This window comes from Saccoglossus kowalevskii, chromosome 14 (assembly GCF_978046115.1).
Source record: "Saccoglossus kowalevskii chromosome 14, keSacKowa6.1, whole genome shotgun sequence".
Taxonomy (NCBI): domain Eukaryota; kingdom Metazoa; phylum Hemichordata; class Enteropneusta; family Harrimaniidae; genus Saccoglossus; species Saccoglossus kowalevskii.
In genome coordinates, this window is record NC_140654.1 from 1,651,436 (window position 1) to 1,672,336 (window position 20,901).

Genomic DNA, 20,901 nt, shown 5'->3' on the forward strand with positions numbered 1-20,901 from the left:
TATCATTACATGGGTGGGGCAGATCACAGTATAAGATGGGATGCTGCACTACAAAGGGTTGGCAGGATTATAGCATAGGTTGGGGAAGGTCATCTATGCATACAGATTAACCATATATAAGTTTGATAGTAATCACGTAATTAGAAGTTAAGTTACTCAAAGTGATATTTTAAAGACACAATTTAAAGGGATTCAAGACATATTGCGACCACAAGAAAAGTTTAGGACGACGATGCTGGACGACAGACATTTTGCCACTATAATGAGTTACCCAAATTCACTCCATTTCATTACGGGTAAGCCAAACATTAAAGTACGACACGAAATATTTTCTGTCGTCAGAGTGAATATCTGGCTAATATTACAAACACACAGAAGTACTTACCAAAATTCAACGCAATGTTGCCACTGGTCTGTCCAAACTGATTCTTGGCAACAATCTTATAATTGCCGCCATCACTCGGTGTCACAGAATCAATCTCCAAGGAGACCACGTAAGCGTTCCCTTCGGGCAAAACATCCATGAAATAGCGACCGCCATCCCGGATTTCGTCGTTGCCACGATACCACGTGATTGACGGTTTTGGATTCCCGGCAATTTTACACGCGAATGTCAGGACTCGTCCATCCGAAGATTGATTGATGTACGGCTTCTGCACAAAGGTTGGCCCAATTTCGCCTGGTTTCACCATGATGAAAGTTTAGTACCTGGAATCAAGAAAAGGAAATTCAGTTAAAAATATGGAACATGGATTCCGTTATTGAAGTTTTGAATAACCCGAAGAAAAACAGGAGAATAAGCAACACCGAATTATCTTAACTTTTCAATAGAACGAAAAGCATCCCTTTTGTCTTTGTGATAACCCCATTCACATACGCATCATTTATGTGAACGCACTGCGGATTGACGTAGAGGGCGATGTAAGTTATTTCGAGACAGTTATTTTGATAGTATACAAAGTTGCCATAAATACACTAACAGATATTTATATTGGATCTTAAGCGACCAGCAGCTGTTATGTCATGTCACAAATGTGGTATTTTCAGCAGGTCCCTGGCAAAAACCTGGAAATGCAGAGATGTGTGTACCGCCCACTGTGGCGGCGAACTTCCCACGGGATGCATGATTGGGTATGTGAATATTTTCACGATTCTATGCCTGGACTAAATTCGCTGAGTGGCATTAAATGACAACTATTAATATGTGTATGTTTATTTTGTTGGTTCATCGCCATCAGCACAGGAAATATAAATGGATTGGAACTTGTAATAGTTGCTTTTGTTTGTTCAATGCTCATTCACCACAGATGACAGAAATAAATAAATAGAACTGTCTCCTTGACTATCCTTATTTGGGAGGTGTTAATGTGACAAGGGTCCCGCATGTGAATAATATTTTGCTATTATAAATAAACATATTTTGATAAGTTAATGCCAGTCTTGTCAGCTTTCATTTTTGTTATGTTCTTGTATATATAGACGAGAACTGGTACAAAAACCAGCTTGCATTGAATTCTCGCCGGGTGGCCACACAAATTTGTACATGCGTGTAGGACAGGAGAGTTTTCTCTTGTCTTGATTAGTTTGTCTTACAATATAAAATTAACAATAAAAACGTGAAACAAAGATACCCATATTAAAATTAATTAAAAAGCAGAAATTATTTAAATAAAAATAAGACAAATATTTCAAAGCAAAAAAATCAGATCAAAAATGAAATTATTCCCTTCTTTCTATTTCATTTCAAAATTTTCTCCATTTTTTAATTGTACTATTTTTAGTGATTATTTTTTATTTATGTTTTAAATTGCAAAATAAAATAAAATAACAAGGACAAATCAAATGCCATGAATAGTAATTCAATTAAGTAGCAGCCTTAAGCCCGTCAAATGTTTGTTTTCAAGTTAGTGCATGGAAAAATGTACCTAACATCTACTAGGAGAGTGACTGTGCTAACATGAATTGTTTTTACGACTAGGATTAACCACACGTTGCAAACGGAAACATGCATAGATACGTGTAATACATTAAAATTAAAGAGTTCGGAAACATTATAAAGCGTTACATAAATGGATGTCGTTGTTTCACGATTTGTTAAAACGACATGGTTCAAGGAAATGGCCGTCTAGTGGCGTCACGTGTTTTTTCATATTCTTGATTTAATATATGTGTCCTGACATTCATGGTGTTTAGGACATTTCCTGTAGAATATAAAGTCGTACTGTGTCGTCATGATAGCTGAAAACAGTGAGCAACTTCTGACTTCAACGGCAACGAATCGGCAATTCTGAGAAAGAGCTTAGAACGAATGCATCATGTCCATACATCTGATATGATGTTTTACTTATGAATGCAAACCAATGCAATCACGTCAGGTGACACAGGAACTATATGCCATAAAGCATATTGGTGTACTTATCATCGGGCGAAATATGTCGAAAAGCATTCGTTAAACAAAATTGCCACTAGTCGGCAATCGTAAATACTGGTAGTAAGACAAACGGTACACCAAAGCCCCACGATGATTAATGTATGTAAGTGTCAACAAAATCCATCCATGCATAACCAAGAGACATTCTGCCATCTTGAATTTGGTCGAATATATTATGCATAATACTAGTAGTTTGTGATTTATACATGACACGTGCACTTGAACGTGTATTATACAGCATGTATTTTGTATTATAATATTACTATCATTTTCTTTTTTATTATATTTTAAAATATTTTCCAATTTAGTGTTGTATCACTAGTATCTTGGAAAATATACGTGCAGGAACTTTGTCTTTTGAGATATCAAAAATATTGATTGATTGATTAAGCTTTTGTAACCACAAAACACACAGTTTACGAAGATAACAACAATCACAACAACAACGCAAAAACGACAACTACGAAGACAGACATTTTCCCCTTATATACCTTTCTTTCCCACTAATGATACGAGCAAAGTAAAAAGCACAGTACAATGACTACCACCACACGCTAATAAGTAAATATTAAGCAGAGACGTGGCAAATATTTAGAAATATGATAGTTGAGAAACCTAGTGGTGCTGTTACAGCATATGCGGAAAGAAATTGCATTCGTCTCTTCTATCAACTATAGTTATTCCAAAAGCTTGAAATCGCAATGTCCAACTCATTCGTAGTTATTAGAGGCCAAGACATTTCTACAATAAGTTCGAAATTTCAACCTTACAAGCTAAATGTTATATTATTTGGCTCAAACAGTTTAGGGTATTTTTGTAAATTAGTTAGAAATTAAAGTGAAAACAAATCTCACACAGATGCGATTTCAAAAGGTTAAATTCAGGGCATACATTAGATAGTATAAATGTTTATATGCACTCCTTCAGAACCCAAGTTCAATTGATTGATTGCCAACACGTGACTACGGGCTGTACAGTCAAGTTCAACGCTGCATTGATAATTCAAACTCGATGGAATACGTGCGATGTTAAAGAGCAGAGAGTTTAAACGAGTCTGCTTCCAACGTCTCCTATTTGGACCACATGGGTATGATGTTTACTGATCATATTGCAGACACGTTCTTCATCAAATGCTGTTATAAGACAATAAACCCAGAATGCACCTTGATAAGAAACCCTTCACGTAATATTGGAAAACTCTGCTGGAAGGCATTCCTATGGACATATGAAGTGCAATGCTCCGATGACTCGTAAATGACTCCTCGGAAAAGGGTCTTCTAATCGCTAATCCAGAAATGTAAGTGAAATAAATGAACCATCTTACATATCCAAGTCAACAAAACATACATGTCCGGGCACTGGCTCTTCAGTTTGGTAGAGGTGTGCGACCGGGAAGTAAAACACCAGACCCCACTGTAGACCATTTTCACATCAAAAACCATGCCCCATTATAGACCAAATAGTGATTTGTTATATCCCATCAGAGACTTTTTTTGTCACTAAATTTATTCGGTTATAGCATAGACCCTCCATCTACTGCAGGGTTAGGGTTATAGGTTGAATCTACTCATCATCGGACGCATCAATAAAAGTACTAAAACTTGAGTAAATACATGGAAATTAAAAAAAAACATATACCATCCCTATCCTAGACAGGCAAACCTGATATTGGACCTTAAAGGCAAGCAAATCTATAACCCATTCTAGACCAAACAGCTAAAAATTACGACCCCAAAGGGCGGCACGTCCCCATAATGTGATTTGCATTAAGTGACCCCGGGCATACATGCTACTCGTAACATATTCATGAATGACGTACGAGACTAACACAATGACGTCATGGTGTTCATTGAACATTCAAATCAGAGGTTTCACATCACGTTTTTACTCGCAAACCCAATTGAATTGGAATACATGACCTCTGTGACGTCATAATGACGAATATGAATATACACAAAGTCGTTCAGGGAGACATCTTTGTTTAGTCGTTCGTCTTTTGGCATATTTCTGAAAATAATATTCCTTTGACTACAGATCCAACATTATTGATGGGGTGAATGCCGTACGTGTACCTTGCATATAGGGAGTCATTTATAAGACTGGTATGTTTCACATTGCAGTTAGTCTCTCCGTAGATGATTATTTTTTTGTTTATTTTTCTATAAATAAATAAATTCTTTTTAAAAAATAGTGAATCATATCACCACAATTCAAATCTTATTGTAAAACTTGATCCAGTCTAATTATATCGTAAAACTTGAGAGATAGGTTTATTTTGCATATATGTCCAATGAATTCGACGTGTACGCAATTAAATATGATAATAGTATGCAAGTTGATTCAACCAAACAGACACTGACAATATTGGAATAGTTGTTTCAGCTGAGTACTCCATTTTGACTAGACCACAATTTCACACCCGATTGATTTTCACTCAAAAATGCTTGATTGTTCTGGTGTTATGTTTAATAACACATTTTAAATGACACCACTTGGAAAAATGCTGTTGCGTGCCTTTAATGGATAAGTTGTGAAACCGTTAGACAAGACATTCCCCAACATATGTTCATTCAGATGCCGAGTATGTAAGCGTCTGTCTACTTTTACAGAAAGACTTTGCGACATTTCAAAAATAATGATTTATTTGCCAAGTCAAGGTATGATAGAGAGATACTTGTAATTTATCGCCGAGGGGAAAAGTTGAAAGAAATACAAAATATCTACGACAGAATTCAATGGAATCCTTGTAATAGCTGACCGTATTAGCCATGACCCTTTAAATAATAGTTAGATAGATATTTGGAGGACAAAATGGCGAGTTTCATAACTACTTCATGGACAGACATGTCACGTGATAATGGCACCGCTTATGATATAGCATTTCAAAAGGCAGCAGTAATTACTCACACGTGTACGTACATTCGAACGTATTTAACTACCCAGAGGTTGAAGTAAGTGTTTTCTTCGTGTATTTTAGTTTTAGCAAATTTTTGTGGCGTCCAACAATGTCAAAACGGGTTGTGACAGTATTAAGGTGAAACAGAGACAGGTGTTTTCTTAACTATGTCATTTGAAAACTCGGTCCTCGAACTTTACAAAATAATAAATTGTAAATTATTTGCTACTCTACTTGAATGTATGTATATACAGTGCGATGATGAATTCATATAACGTGGGGACGTCACCGGGACGTCAAGGACTGACTGGTTGGCAAATGTCACTTGTAGTCACTTGTGGTTGGCCTGACCCCGTAGACTATCGCCACATTACGTACACAAAAATAATCAATGATATTGAGATCCCGATAGGTCAATTGTGGGTTTCACTGAAACGTGATATGATTGTCCGGGTACGACATCGCGTCCGCCATTTTTATTGTCCTCGTTCGCAGCTATAGTTGGGCTATAATCTCGGGAAACCAAAATATAACTACTGTTTATATAGTTATGCTTGACATAGCTTTCAGAAATTGCTTAGGACCTGTGACATTTCTCATACACGTGTTTCTAACAATAATATTAACGTTTGTGTATATATAATGTTTGGCTGCTTTCTGGCCCATCCGCCATCGCATAGAAACAAGAACGCCACTGGAATCGTGATAGATAACGTGGACGGTGGTAATCTTATTGGTCTGACAGCTCATTGATCCGACAACCGGATGACCACATGCGTCTCTTCACATACATCTTATAGAAGATGGATAGAAATAAGACAACATTCTAACATGAGCCAAGATGTGCAGTGGTTGTAGTAATACAATCTTACCAAAAAGTCAAGTATTTGTTTCAACATTCAATTGCCCTCATTATAATTTATGAAAACAAGTCATGTGACAAAGTAGTATTCAAAAGTCAAAAATCTGTGAATGTTGGAAATATCATTTTATCCTCCACTTTCTCAAAAATCTAACGGAGTGTCAATATTCACAGTGTCTAGCAAGTCATGGGTTGAACATGAGATATGTCACTGTGTACGAGATTCAGTCAGACGGTCACTCCTTTTTCAGAATACAAGATTTCTCTACTTCAGCCATTGTCAGTTGAGCATGGGTCTATCATGGAGACAAAGCTGAGTGTGATTTTCAATAAGTTAGTTCGAGTCAGATGAAAGGGATGACGAGCACATTGTATCGAAGAAAATGCTTCGATTGTTTAACCTTACAATTTGAATATGTAGACCTACTTGTTATGGTGATGAAAAAACGTTTTCCTCTCTCTCTCTCTGTGATATACGGCAAAGTAAACCCAACTCTCCTGTGAAAGGTGACTGAGAAGCATCAACACTCGTTCAACCTTTCGTCACCATTAGGGTTTAAGAGTTCCACAGAACATAAATATTTAGTCAAAACCGACACTTGTATATCTGCTCGTCGGTCAAACATTGTTTTAAACGTCTGTTGTTAAAACGCATTCTGTCATCATTCTTTGGCGGAAATAAATAAATACAGTTCATTCACTGACCTCTAATACGATGTCTTTATTGGTTTGATTTAAGCTCCCATATATCTGTCATTTTACAGGGGTTGTTCTGTTATCGGAGATTCCGAATCAGACCTTACTAGTTGCCAGGCGACACTCGAAACTCACTGGACAAAACCCGGATGTTCCGGAAGAGCGTAGGTTGTATACCGTTTGGATATAACACAACGGGTTCATGACATTGACTGATAACCCGGCCATAAACTTATTCACAGAAATCTTAAAATAGGAGACGCCTGCGATGCCCAAAGCCTGTAAACCATAGTCATAACATAAATTAACAATCTTATTCCATATTTTATCCGTGGCAAAAACAAAAAAATACGCGTCATTGTGTGTGGGTAATTTCTGATTGTTTTCTTTTAAAAAATAGCGTGTCCCGGAATCAACGGAAGGTGGTTTTCAATTAATCTGCGCATGCGCCAGGGACAAGACTGAAATGACACATGGCAACGCCGAATGATAAAATCCAGGGAGGCGGAAACAGACACTTCAGATTGTACAAACCTTTTGAACAAGACACGTGACTAAGATCGTAATAATTATGCAAACAAATATATATGGTTGTGCAGCGTATTTTCACGTAACTCGACGACACTGCATTTAGCTGATACGAGTCAAAGGTCAGATGGACGGAACACGATAGCGGGACTGGACCTCGTGGAGATTTATCCATATATACAGGCTAAATACAGTTTTTCCAACTGGCGATTTAATCGTCACAGTGATCTCGCCGCACCGTGTTCGTTATAAGTCCAACGTATTCTGGGTCTTCATGCGACAACCTTTCCCCAAGGTGAATGAACCATGATACAACTGATAGAAGCATCATGACGTAGTGCTCATGGTCAGATGTAATCGAATCTCACCTACCAGTTATGTGGAGACACCTGCTCAAAATACAGTTTTCAGTACCCAGTAGGTGATTATAAATAATAATGACCTCAACTCGTCGAATCATTGTCTCAGTATCACATATAATGAATAACTGTAATATTCCGACGTACAACACAGAATGCACTGTTTTGATACAAGCATATATTATATATATTATATTGTCTTATAATTTTGTGATAATCATACTTTATTAATCTGAAAACCTAAAAAGAAATGTTAGCTCTTTCTTTACGCTAAGCATTATTCTAGTCTACTTGTTAAAAAACAGAGGTCAACGACCTTTTTTTCAAATTGGTGCTCAAATACAAATGTTCAACAACCGCAAATTCTAGAATTTAGTGCCATGGATGGCAAACTATGATTTCTATAGTATATCTGTGGATTGTATAGTTATGCACAAATCAATACCCCAACAATAGTAACAGTAGCGACGACGACGATAAAAACAACAACGTGCCATATCATGCAAAGTTGAAGTCAAACTGCTGATCCCGTTCCAGCCTGGGGGAATTAGTTGTTAGCACTTACAATACTTACTGGTTCAAGGTTTCAAGTTGGCCAGGCATGTTCCGGGACCTGTACGTTACGGAACACAGTTCAGTATAACCCCCAGTATATGACGAACTGAGTCAGGTACGTTACGTGATCTTCACGATTTGGGACACGGTCAGTATACGTACTGACACAGATAAACTGTTTTGTTTCTTTATAAATGTCGCCTAATTAGCAAACTTATATACATCATAAAATTATAGGAATACGCCACCCCCTAGAACAAAAAAAGTCTGGCTGCGAAAAATGCTCGAACAATTCTTCTGAGATTATTGCATATTTAATCATGTAGGTTTGATGTTTTATTGAATGAGACGCGATATTCATGGATATTCATCAAAATTGTAAGCACCACCATGGAAATTCAACTTTAAGGGCTAACATTACAAGTGCCTTTACTGACCACTGGTACTGCATAGTTTTGAAATTCCAATCACAGCTTCAAGTCTGTTACATTTCAAAAACATATCGGAGTGTGCCTTGCGTACTACAAGGCCATGAACTCGTTGCTATGGTAAACTACTTTCAATTCATATTCTTATCATAGGCGCGCTTGTTGCGCGGATGCCCACTTACTGGTGTGATCCGGTGAGTGATTTAGCAAGTGTCTCCATTGGTCGTTTACATTTTGTAAATGAATATTCTTGCGATGAAGCACCTTAATTTGACGATGGCCTCTGTTGACTCATGGGAACAACATTTGATGAATGTTCATGTTAGTGAGTCGTCATAATGAGGAGTAGTGCATACCATACCGCGGCCGGCTGAGTGCTCATTTTTTTGGAATAGCGATCTGAGAGACTTAATACTTACATGCTATTAGTATATGGCAGTTTCTCACAGACACGCATAGTTCTAAATTTGTCACGCATGAATGCTCAATATATCAATAATAAAAAGTTGACACAGTGAACTCAATGCTTCGGTATTTGGAAATTCTGTATTTGGGATATCCGAATGGTGTCAAAGCCAAAATAACTTGTATATGAGCACAGAAGCCCGCCCCCATACAAGTAATAGTGCTACTGTGTTGAGTTGTACATCCGAATCGAATAATGGTATATTACAGTCATTTATATTGTACCGAAAACCGAGTTTGTTGTATATTGTTGCTGGCACTGACTATTTATCAGAAACTGGCGTGTTTTGATCTTAATTTTGAAAGACTTCCTTGCCTTACTTTATAATTACTGTATAGTATCTCTATTATGCAATCAATCTTATCCGATCACCGCTCATTGGGGCATTATTATCTCCAAAGGATGAACCTTGACCCCTACCTCGTCTCAGGATGGCGTCCAAACTAGGTGAACTATGATACAAAACTCGACAAATGAAGAAAGTGTCTTACTTAATGAACAGCAAACGTTTTTATTCCAAATCATGTCATGTCATGGTTCCTAATACTGTTGTCAATAAATACCACCATACAGGCACGTACTTCCACCACCATGGTGAGTGTACTATAAACATTGGAATAATGGGTTTTTAAAAACGTCTCGGTTGACGATGTTTGATTTTAATTATTTTGAGACGTGACTATTATAACCTTGATATGATACATCTGCAAAAAGGACTCCCTTGTAACCATGACAACACTGGATTCGGCGAGTTTCCCATACCGGCCAATCACTCAACAACGAGAAAGTTACGGGTACCTTAGTTACTGAATCAATGAAATATAATTTACCTCGTTACAAGGCTGAATAATTCAGAATTGAACGAAACAACATATGACAAAGCCCCGCGGCTCGCCTGAAGTCAACTATGTGGTCACGTGACTGCTACGTATTGCAACGATACTTCAGCCGATCGTCTTATCAACTGTTTGGAATACCAAATTGTGACGTCATCTTTGTGACTGCGCATTTCATGGGTAAGGGAAGGGCTGTGTGTAAAGCGTAATAGGTGGGAGATGGTCACGGTGTATAATCTAACAACAATTTGTTATCACGGTGGCAAAGATAGTAAAACTTTCAACCAATATGGGCGTAAAAGACCCCTCCCCTGGGAGGGGAGTCATCGAGTTTCTTGATTTCAATGGCGGCCATTTTCTAAAAATAAATTTCCGAAACAACGGGAGTATATTCCAAAATTAGCAAAGACCTATCGCGTGAGTGTGGGCGAAATTAACTCTGAAGCCTGAGTTTCAAATATCACATCTTTCAGATTGCAAAGCGGTGCGCACTCAGCACATATAATCCGATATGAAACACTCAACTTTGTTTCAAGATTTGTATTTATCCGAAAGTGCTCAATACTGGAATGGCACTGGCAATCGTCTGTCATATGCTGTACCATAAGTTTAAAGAGGCGTTATACTGTCATGGTATGGACTTGTGTGCATATGGAAATACTAAAACCAGTCTATAATCGAGTTACTATTATACACATGGACTTACTTGTGGGTACATGTTATACTCGACCGTATGTTGACTTTTCTTTTCACCGTGACTGTTTGTTATGAATGTCTGTAATAGTATGCGCACATTTAAATTTTCTCAGAATGGATACTTGTGAACTTATAACACAAACAGCATTTATTTTCGTCGTAAGAATTGACCCTCCTTGAGAAATGAAGAGGAGTGTTGGCGTAGGCCCTTGTCGAGGACAGGGCCCCATGATAAACAATCGCTCTTGGGAGTGAAAACAAACAAACCTATTCCATCCCTAACCATAATATTGAAAAAGAAATCAAGGGAAGCCATACACTTCATTATTTTCGAAGCACAGACTTGTTATATGGACGCACTTAATCATCGTTGTGGGAATTTCATATCTTGTTGTAATCATCGGCAAGCAGATATATAAATACAACGCTGGTATTTAACGGAATTCCTGCAATACTTTCTCGTATGGCCGCCATTTTTGACAATATATTTCAACATACTCAAAGGCAGACTACAATTAAATGCTATTTAATAATTGTCGATATACTCTCAGGTATAATGGCCCATCGGGTGTGCGCCAAGTAGTTTGAATTATTTTGGGGGTCGGTACGTTGATATGACAAGCTTAAATACTGATTCGACAGTAGTACTGAATTCTAACTTGGAACGTGAATACATTAATTTGATTGGGATCTTAGTATAATAGTGTTTTTTGCAATAAAAGTGCATGAGCCATGACTGGCAATTGTATGATTTCGTGGTCTGGATTTTTGTGATCTCACATCTGAACGCTATTTGGGAAATACGATCATTTCGCCGTTCAACATATGTCATGAGATACTAAATAATGTCATCCATGTTTAAATCGATAAACGTCCCGTCTACATTCATCAGAAATCTGTAACATTTCTGTCATTTTGGGCGTCTTTTTTTGTCATCATCGCAAAATCCACCATGAACTACCGAGCCAACGATGTAAATTATTATAAAGGATAAAAATGGAGTTCACTCACCGTTAAGGTCGGGAAACGAACATCTACAGCGGTTGCGGGCTGGAACACATCGATCGGAGAAAACCTCCCTATTAGAAGTATGCTTCAAATGCCGAGGAAACCTAATACGCTACCGCACACTTTGGCCTTCGCCAAATATGGTTCGTAGAAATGTAGTCAGCTCGAAGACGGGATGGGGGACCCCCTATGTTGTCAGCTAATATTGGACAGCTGCTTTCTTGCACAGTGCCTGCCGCGATGAGTTATGCCAACATGTGTGGTTATGGTCAATCCAGGAGATTTGTGCTTGGTTTGGAGTTGCTAAGTCGGCCACATGAATATTGACCGCAAATAAAAAATAATGCTTTTCAGTTCACGATCTGAGTCGCACGCTGACAACCGGCGTTGCAATACGAGTTATAAGGTAAAATAGCAATTTGGTTTAAATCTTCACCAGCTTACCACCTCATAGAGAACACACAGTGTGATCCCCTTGATGTGTCAGCCAATTTGACAAGACAGGCAACTGTTGCCAACTTATTAACGAGTGAACTGGAAGGTAACTGAGGAGTCCTTAGCGACGGCGGGGACAGTTGTTATGGAAGTAGCGTGTAGTACCAATGACGTAATCTTGTCGAACTAATTTTTGCGCTAAGCTAGGGGAACCGTCCGGTGTATCAGCAAATCATTTCGTTAATCTTGCTGATGGATGTCTGACATGTTTCGCAATTCAGTACCAGGAGTTAGATAACTCAGCGTCTCGCGAGAACTATGTTTCATACCAAATTTCGGTGGAATATTCGAGACATTTATCAGAAAATGCGAACATTTAAATATGCTGACACTGAAAACTAATAGTGATTCATTTCTTCTGCGCGGGTCCCTGATTTGAAGCACTTTTTTCTTCTTTTTTCGACTGTGTATACTTTTTTTTCAAGAAGAATTCACTTTGCTTCTCGTTATTTACTTCTTATAATCTATTTGCTAGTTTTTGGCATGTCCCGTGTAGAATGGGGGGGGGGTCGTGCCTTATACCATACGATGGTGATTTATCGGATAAGATATAGATGGACATACCATAATTACTTGTCGAATTAAACATCCAATGAAATATCCAGATAACGGAATTTGCACGCATTCTGTGGTTGAACTGTTATACATCTAAGAATTGTGCCAAGGGTGCTAAATGATTGTTTGTACAGCGAAGGCGTCAAATGTGGACAGTGCGTGAAATTGAAAAGCGCTGTCACCGAGATGAGAGTCACATCACCCAAAACAGACAGCGTATATGCAATGAACACGCTATATTATCCTCGGTTGTAGTCTATAGTCAACTTCCGATGATGGATGATTTGTGTTATTATCAAAGCTGGGAATTTAGTCTGGTGTTTGGATGATACGTAAGTCGAATGTAAAGATAACCCGCGCTTGCTTTCTCATCCATGTCAGAACAAACATTGGAGAGCCATTATTTAAATCGTCACGTAATACGTAATAATAAATATACCACCATACGTAGTTTTGAAAGTGTTTGTGTTCACATGACGGCAGACCCGGAAAGTGAATAAAAACAATTATATTTTTGTCTATCATATATCTGAGATCTTTCAGGTGCTGATTAGAATCCCTAAAAGTTCAAAATGTTACCCACTTTCTTTCGAAATGGCATCTGTTTTGGTCTCATACTAAGCAGGGCAAATGAAACAAGTACCCACAGTTTGGAAAATTAAAATAAGTCTGATTTGTCAAGTGTTTACCCTGGCCATAGTAAGCATTATCACAGAAATCCATCCAGGCTGATAATGACAATATTAGAAAAGTTGAGTATACACACTCTAAATATAAATATGTCACTTACAAATCATACGGCTTAAACAGTGTGCAATAGAACTATACGACCCCTTGCAAAACAGAGAGAGAATCCTCCATCGTATGTGTCTCGGCTATGTGACCTCGCTCTTTATATTATAATTATGGTGTGAAACCTTTACATATCGACATAGAAAGGAGCTCGCTTTGATTTCACAAGGTACAAGCCTTGACACTCTTTGCAGATCTAAAAAACTACATTATAGTTTATTGTTAACCAACCGAGTTGTTGAAATTAATCTGACCAGGGAGCTGTAATCTGACTGACTGGTAAGGATAAGAATCTGTAAGTTGCAAACGATGTGGTTCATTTGAATAGCAGTCGTCGGCGTCGTCACGGAGCGCGCGTTTAAATTTCGTATAAACAATGTATTTTACGACACGTTGCGAAGAACACCGTCCATTTAATTATCAAGTATTAATTTGTGGGATAAATTATGCAAATCCCCGTGACCGAAATAAAAAATAAAGAAACTCGAAATGACAAATCTTTAAAAGAAAATGTTGAATATTTGCATATTCGATTATAGCGATTAGAAATAAATCCTATAAAGGTCAAACCGAGACAGCTCAGAACGTACAAGATATAATATATCGGTGTATGACAGTTTCGAAAATATTTTATTTTAACATGTTCGCTACTTCTTGATTTATGCGAGTTTACATGTAATATATCTATTGGATGAATTCCAAATAGGATTTACTCTCGTTTATATGAGGTATCATTTTCATACATTGTGACTGTATTTTATCATTTGTGTGATATTCATTCCAATGCGTTCCGAGTCTCGGATCACACTATTATAGTATCTAAGAGTAATGGTAGTAAAACAAATACAGAAGACCAACACATTCTAAAAGTTGTCACGTGGAATTTTGACGAATATCTTTAAACATAATCGGTAACCGCCTTGATTTAAAGTAGAATGTATACAACTTAAATATTGACACAGTTGTGTCACCGTCGAGAACACCCAAAACCTTGTTTCCAAGCAACACGACCCGAATCCTGACATGGTACAATATGAGAAAAAAAATGTAATTTAATTTTGACCGTAATCATTATATATTCATTATATATCATGTCATAGATATACAGATATATTGGTATGACAATCCGAGCGGAGGCTCGGAGGCTTTTAATTAATGCACTTCCAGATCAATATTTCTCATTATGACAAGTACTTGTACTATATTACTATAAACATAACTATATAACTTAGATTTGATAACTGATGGGGATAGATTTGACAACTAACGGGGATTTTGCCATGCATGGCTTCTTTAATGTTGCACTCTTTACGAACACCGAACTACTTTTCACACGCACAATCATATTTCTAATATGAGTACTTATGGTTGCTATGGAATTCTGACAAGTACTATTTACTTCATGCAATAATGCTTCAACGTGGATTCCTATGGAAATTAATCAACAATTATAATATTTTTTATGTGCAAATATTCTCCAAACAAATATATCTGAAAAGATAAGCACATATGCACACAATAATAATTATGTGACACTTGGGGAAATAAATATTGAGATGCTTGTTTCGACCATATTTAAAAGGTCAAATGCCCGCGAACGACCTTAAAACCTACCACCTATATAATTTACGAGAACAATTACTATTATATAGCTGTTGTCACACAACTTGAGGGAGTCAATGCGAAGCTACTTATAAAATTATGTCTGATTGGCTACCCAGCCCTACCACATAACACACAGACCAATCAGAGAGCAGCTTGCATTGTGCCTGATTGGCTACTCAACCTAACACATAACACACAGATCAATCAGAGAGCAGCTTGTTTGTCGACAGATTTTGTCGGCGTTTCAAATTCTGCTTTGTATATATGCTTCGACTCAACTACAAGAAGGACACGAGTCAGACTTGGAAAACTGATATTTTAATAAATAGAAAGTGGGTATTTCAAAATGGAGCTTTCTGATTGGATATTACACAGTAAAACTCTGAATGTGTACACGGTGTGGAGTCTTCGTCTGGTTTGAATGTTTTCCATGTAGTTACATAGGAATGATATTTTAAAGCGCGGTGGTCGTCGCGCTGCGCATATGCGACATTTGTGGTGATAAACATTGATTTCCCATAATCCAATGCGCTCTTCAAATGGAAATCCCAAGTATAAGGTTTAACCTGGGCTCGACATGCACTGAATACCGCCAGTGACTCCTTCGATACCTTCCAATCACCTAAAATTACCTAATTAAAGCTTGAAAACGTCTCAGCTTGTACTAGTTGCTCTGTGCAACAGTTAAAGTCGCCATCTTTGTTTATATGAGATGCATATATCTCGCGCATGCATGGCGCGACTACTACCGCCCTTTAACCAATTTTGAACATTTCAGAAATGTAGTAGTTGTACATAATTCCGCTGATCTTCGCTAAGAAATTAAGTTACTTCATTCAGTATACGAGACCGGTTTAAGCCTTGGCACTCTGTTGTGATTCTCTAATTAGTCTTATAGAAGAAATAAAACACACGACAAAGTTTAAAATTTAAAAGTTGCAGTCATACACACGCACCCCGTTCCTGAAGTGTCCAGCCAGAAATGACAGTAGATATATTTCACTATTATTGTTATATATTATTATTTTTAACCATTTTCAAACTGAAAATATTTGATAGTCGTTGCCATAATAGGTGGCGTTCGTGTTCATTTTCTACTAAAACAATCTCCCAAATACCGTTGTTACTCAGTGTTTAATTTTTACTATGCACTCTCTAGGACGTTTTGTATTTTTCTGCCAGGATTAATATTTTTGGTTTCGTGGAAAGTTATTTGTGTGGTTTCAATGTTAGGACGTCTGATAGTATGTGGTATATAATTATGTTGCTGTCGCGTAGAATAACAGATGGGGTCAGTTTGGGTGATAGAAAACAAATCCTTCTCTTGTATGACATAGCCCCAGTCAACTATTCCAGATGTTTCTGTCGATTGATTAACTCTTCTGTAGCCACTTAATATGATCATGTTATCGAAAGTTTGGCAAATTCTGTACTAGTAGTGGTTGGTCTCCAGCTATGGGCTATACGCGATCTTACTAGACTGTAGATAAGTCCTAACATTTTGTTGGGTATGTCTATTTGTTAGCATACGTTTTACTTTATATACTTGTAAGGACACATGGCGTAGTGTATTTTTGTCCCCCCCCCCACGATGCTAACTAAGCCAGATAGAATACTGATTTTTTTCTTTTTAATTCTTAAGTTTTCGTACCACCCCTGTGGGAAACGTTAACGCCCTTATGCAACCTGTAGCTTTCTCACCATGAATGCTATCCGTATTTGTAAAAAAAAAATCGCACAAAAGATGGCGTGCATGTATTTTTAACCGTGTAATTTAATATGTTACTAAAATATCCAAGTGTTAGATTTGTGAGCAGGACGACGAAACCCAACCGTTTATTGAATTCATCTGTACCAACTCTTCCAATAGTTGCTGTATCACTATAATAGCTGAATTGACCTCTTTTTCTGTCATGATATGATTTACTATTTTAATTTACAATCTAGACAAACCACTGTTCATTTTGTAAAAATTGTAGTTACTTAAAGCGGTGGAGTCGTCACCTGCGCATGCGTCAGATGGCCATAGCGTGTCAATGCCCATGAGCCTTTTCGTTTTTAGCGTGTGTTGTTATCATCCCTTGGGACTCAATTCCCGCGCGTGCGCAGGTGACGACTCTCCCGCTTTACCTTCACGTTTTTACATAAACGTGTCTGTGGAGTGTAATTGTAATGTGATGCCTGCACACTTGCCATGCGTTACATGTCATCGCTTAATAACATGATGGAGAGACTATATATGAATTGCAGCTGAATTGAATCAGATGGATAATTCATGGACGAAGATTGAGTTTTTCACAAAATGTTCTAATTTTCTTCATCTTTCTAAAAAACTCATACCACACTCCTGTGATGGTAGTGTCTTAAAGTTGCAAACTTCAGTTTTCGCAGGATATTTAGAATTTTTTTTAGAAGTTATTTAGAAGCCGAACATCGCTGAGTAGATCCGTGAATTCAGTTGTGATTGAGTTTTCAGTATCCTAGGATGTCATCAAGTCACTGAATCGCACGTGGGATTCCCTGGGTCTATTGGGCGATCGAAGATAGACTATACGTGTTACAAAATCAACATTCTATGTAAAGCATGTTCAATTAATATTAGTCTGAAGTGCACACCAGTCCCCCTCGAATTTATAGGACAACTATTTTACTCGCGAAGTTCAAACATTGAATATTAATTACTCCCTAGGTTTTTGAATATTAATTACTTCTTAAGTTTTTGAATATTAATTACTCTCTAAGTTTTTGAATATTAATTACTCCCTAAGTTTTTGAATATTAATTACTCCCTAAGTTTTTGAATATTAATTACACCCTAAGTTATTAATTAATTAATTTATTTATTTATTTATTTATTTATTTATTTCCCCAATTACAGACACTCATAAAATATAAATACAATAATATTTACAAAAATAATATAAAATAAAGAGAAAGACCCAAAGCTCAAGTTTTTGAATATTAATCACTTTCTAAGTTTGTTGTTTAGAGATGCATGACATAATAAATAATTATAATTAATAAACAATACTCAAGTATTCTATCAATATAACTTGCAAGCACCATCATTTTAGATTTGATATTAGGCCAAGTTGACTCAAAATTAAAAAAAGCTTTCAACTTTAAATGCGAGTCCTAATTATGATGTCTTAAACCACGTTCAAGTCATAATAATAACCAATGTTTAGAAGTCAGCTAGACTCCCTTCCACTCCCTCATCTGGACATTTTTGGCGTTTCCTCGAATTAGGATGCCGTTATTTGATTTGATGGGAGGATATCACGGTGTTAGCTAGCGTTTATATGATTACTGCAAAAAATCTTTTTTTTCACCGTGACGAAAATTATGTCACACTCAAATCATGTCACGTGACGGAATCACATTAATGTGTGTCACGTGACTCTGCATGGCCGTGGCACCTGCTCGCTCATAATCTGAGTGACGTGCGAGTGAAACTTCAACTGATCATGGAAGGTATTGAGCTGATCAACATACTAGGATTTGTTATTGACAGACCGCGTAACCTCCAAGCAGTAAGATAGAATATAGTAAAGAAAACCACCAAATATTCTACGTATTGGCTTCATGGAATTCTAAGGTCACCATCCTTTGCGGATAGAAATATATTTTTACTGGATCAATTGCTGTTCGTATTACCGACATTAGACGTTCAAATATGAGGAAATGTCTTGGCCCGTATTTGTGTCTATAAATATAACATACACATAAAAGCACACGTCATGTCGGAGATCAGGTCATTTGTTATGGTTCTACATCACGTAGATGTGTATAGACGAGATGAACAATTCACTAGAAACATAATTTCAAACCAAAACACGAGAAATTCAAATAAGGTCCGTTGCTTGAGCAGAGTCATGTAAACAACACAGGTACCTGGTGACAATCTCTGAAAATCAACAAAACAAGCAAATAATTGATATTTCTAGCGGGGAATAAAAAAGTTCCTGCCATAGAAAACATACAAGAAACGTGAGAGAAATCGAATCTGTCCAGCGGCATCTATTTTTCACAAACGTTGTAAAATGTTTAAGGGGGTCAGAAGGTACTGGATATACCCTAATCGTATTGCCAGGGTAGAGCCTCGGGGATATCATTGATAGGATGCCTGCCTTGGGATATTTTCATTGCTATGCCCGGGCCGTTTGATTTTTTTTATATCGAAAGTCTGGTTCTGTAATGTCCTTGAGCTGACGTATTTGATGACAGTCTGAGTAATTTGACGAGCTCGGCGAGAATGCCGTTGTCATACATCCCGATGCTAAAAAACTATGCGAGTATTTTAATTTGCATACAATTTGCATATGCTAATTTACTATTCTACATCTTATTATATTGTAACTGCTGTAAGAGTTATGAGTATAAATAAAAATACGCAGTGCATGCAACGCAGGATTCATCAAAACAATATAAATACGTCGTACTTGCTACGATATTTATAATGACAAGAACTCAATCGATTATATAAAACATGTGTATAGCCGGAACTACCGTGGCCGAAACTTCCGGGTGGCGAATAGTGCCTGAAACCTCATTTGTTCTTATATTTGATATAGTATATTTTTTACGATAAATCATACTGTTTGTATTAAAAATTTAGAAGGTCATCACGTGACTTCAATATCTAGGTGTTTTTCCTTAGACTCAAAACAAATGTTGGTCTAATGACGGATGATGACGTAACGCAAATTATAACTGAAATCAAACGCTGTGGCCAGAATGATGTTATAATTATTTAATTTATTCAGAGAATGTAACAAGCGTCCATTAATGTTCTTTGAATGTATGTGTGTGGTCATAGAGGTAGGACTTGTAGGGTCACACATACATGTGTGATTTCTGTCAGAACATCCATTTTCGGTTTACACAATTCATGTACTTTGACGCCTCGTGGAGAAAATGACTCTATAGTGCAAGTGTGTACAAAATGTACTACATAACATAACATATATGTTAAATAAATCATATCCGACTGGTTTTGATCAAGATGTGAAATCAAATTTAACATTCTTAAAGCAGGAGGGTCATCACCTGCGCATGCGCGGGAATTAAGTCCCAGGCGACGATAACACACGCTAAAAACGCAAAGGCTCATATTAGGTAGACGCTTGTTTGTATACAATGACACGCTATGGTCACCTGACGCATGCGTATCAATTTGAATGCCCTTACAATCCGCGGTGTTAACAGTATCAGCCATTTCCCTTTATATTCACACTGTTGTTGTTTTTCGGGGTACTCTAGTCATTTCATTGCTGACCATACCTGTGGATATGTATTTCAAGGTTTAAATCGAATTTCCTGGGTCCAAGTGCTACTTGGATGTTGATTGTGGACAGGGATTATCCCGTATCCTGGGAGAGACTGATTTCCTATTTCGATAACATACTGCTAATATGACACTAGTGACGCACAGTGCCCGAAAACTTACTGATCAGACCTATAGTTGTTACTGTTCGTACTAATACAACTGGTCGGGTTGTAGGTTGTAATTATAGGAATAGAGAAATGTCACTTGAACTTGACGGAAGTAATAACAATCCTCCAGGCTATGGCGTCGAAGCGATACTGTAATTTTAACGTAATTGGGTGATTTATTCTAAACAATTATGGAACTTTGCCTTCACCATCTAGTACGTCATTTTGACGTCACAAACACTTCGTATTAAAGGGCG

At 37.3% G+C, this 20,901-nt stretch overlaps 1 protein-coding gene across 2 annotated transcripts in view; it reads right to left on the reverse strand.

Annotated features, from left to right (window-relative positions):
• LOC100369742 (twitchin-like) overlaps positions 1-11,855 on the reverse strand; it is a 117,211-nt gene extending 105,356 nt beyond the window's left edge. For both annotated transcript variants that reach the window (XM_085507767.1, XM_085507766.1), the window contains exons 1-2: positions 11,765-11,855; positions 386-708 (exon numbers count right to left, since the gene is read on the reverse strand). In XM_085507767.1, the coding sequence (XP_085363893.1) occupies positions 386-692 (307 nt within the window). In that variant the 5' untranslated portion in view covers positions 693-708; positions 11,765-11,855. The remainder of the gene's footprint in view (positions 1-385; positions 709-11,764) is intronic.
• Between the last annotated feature and the right edge of the window lie 9,046 nt (positions 11,856-20,901).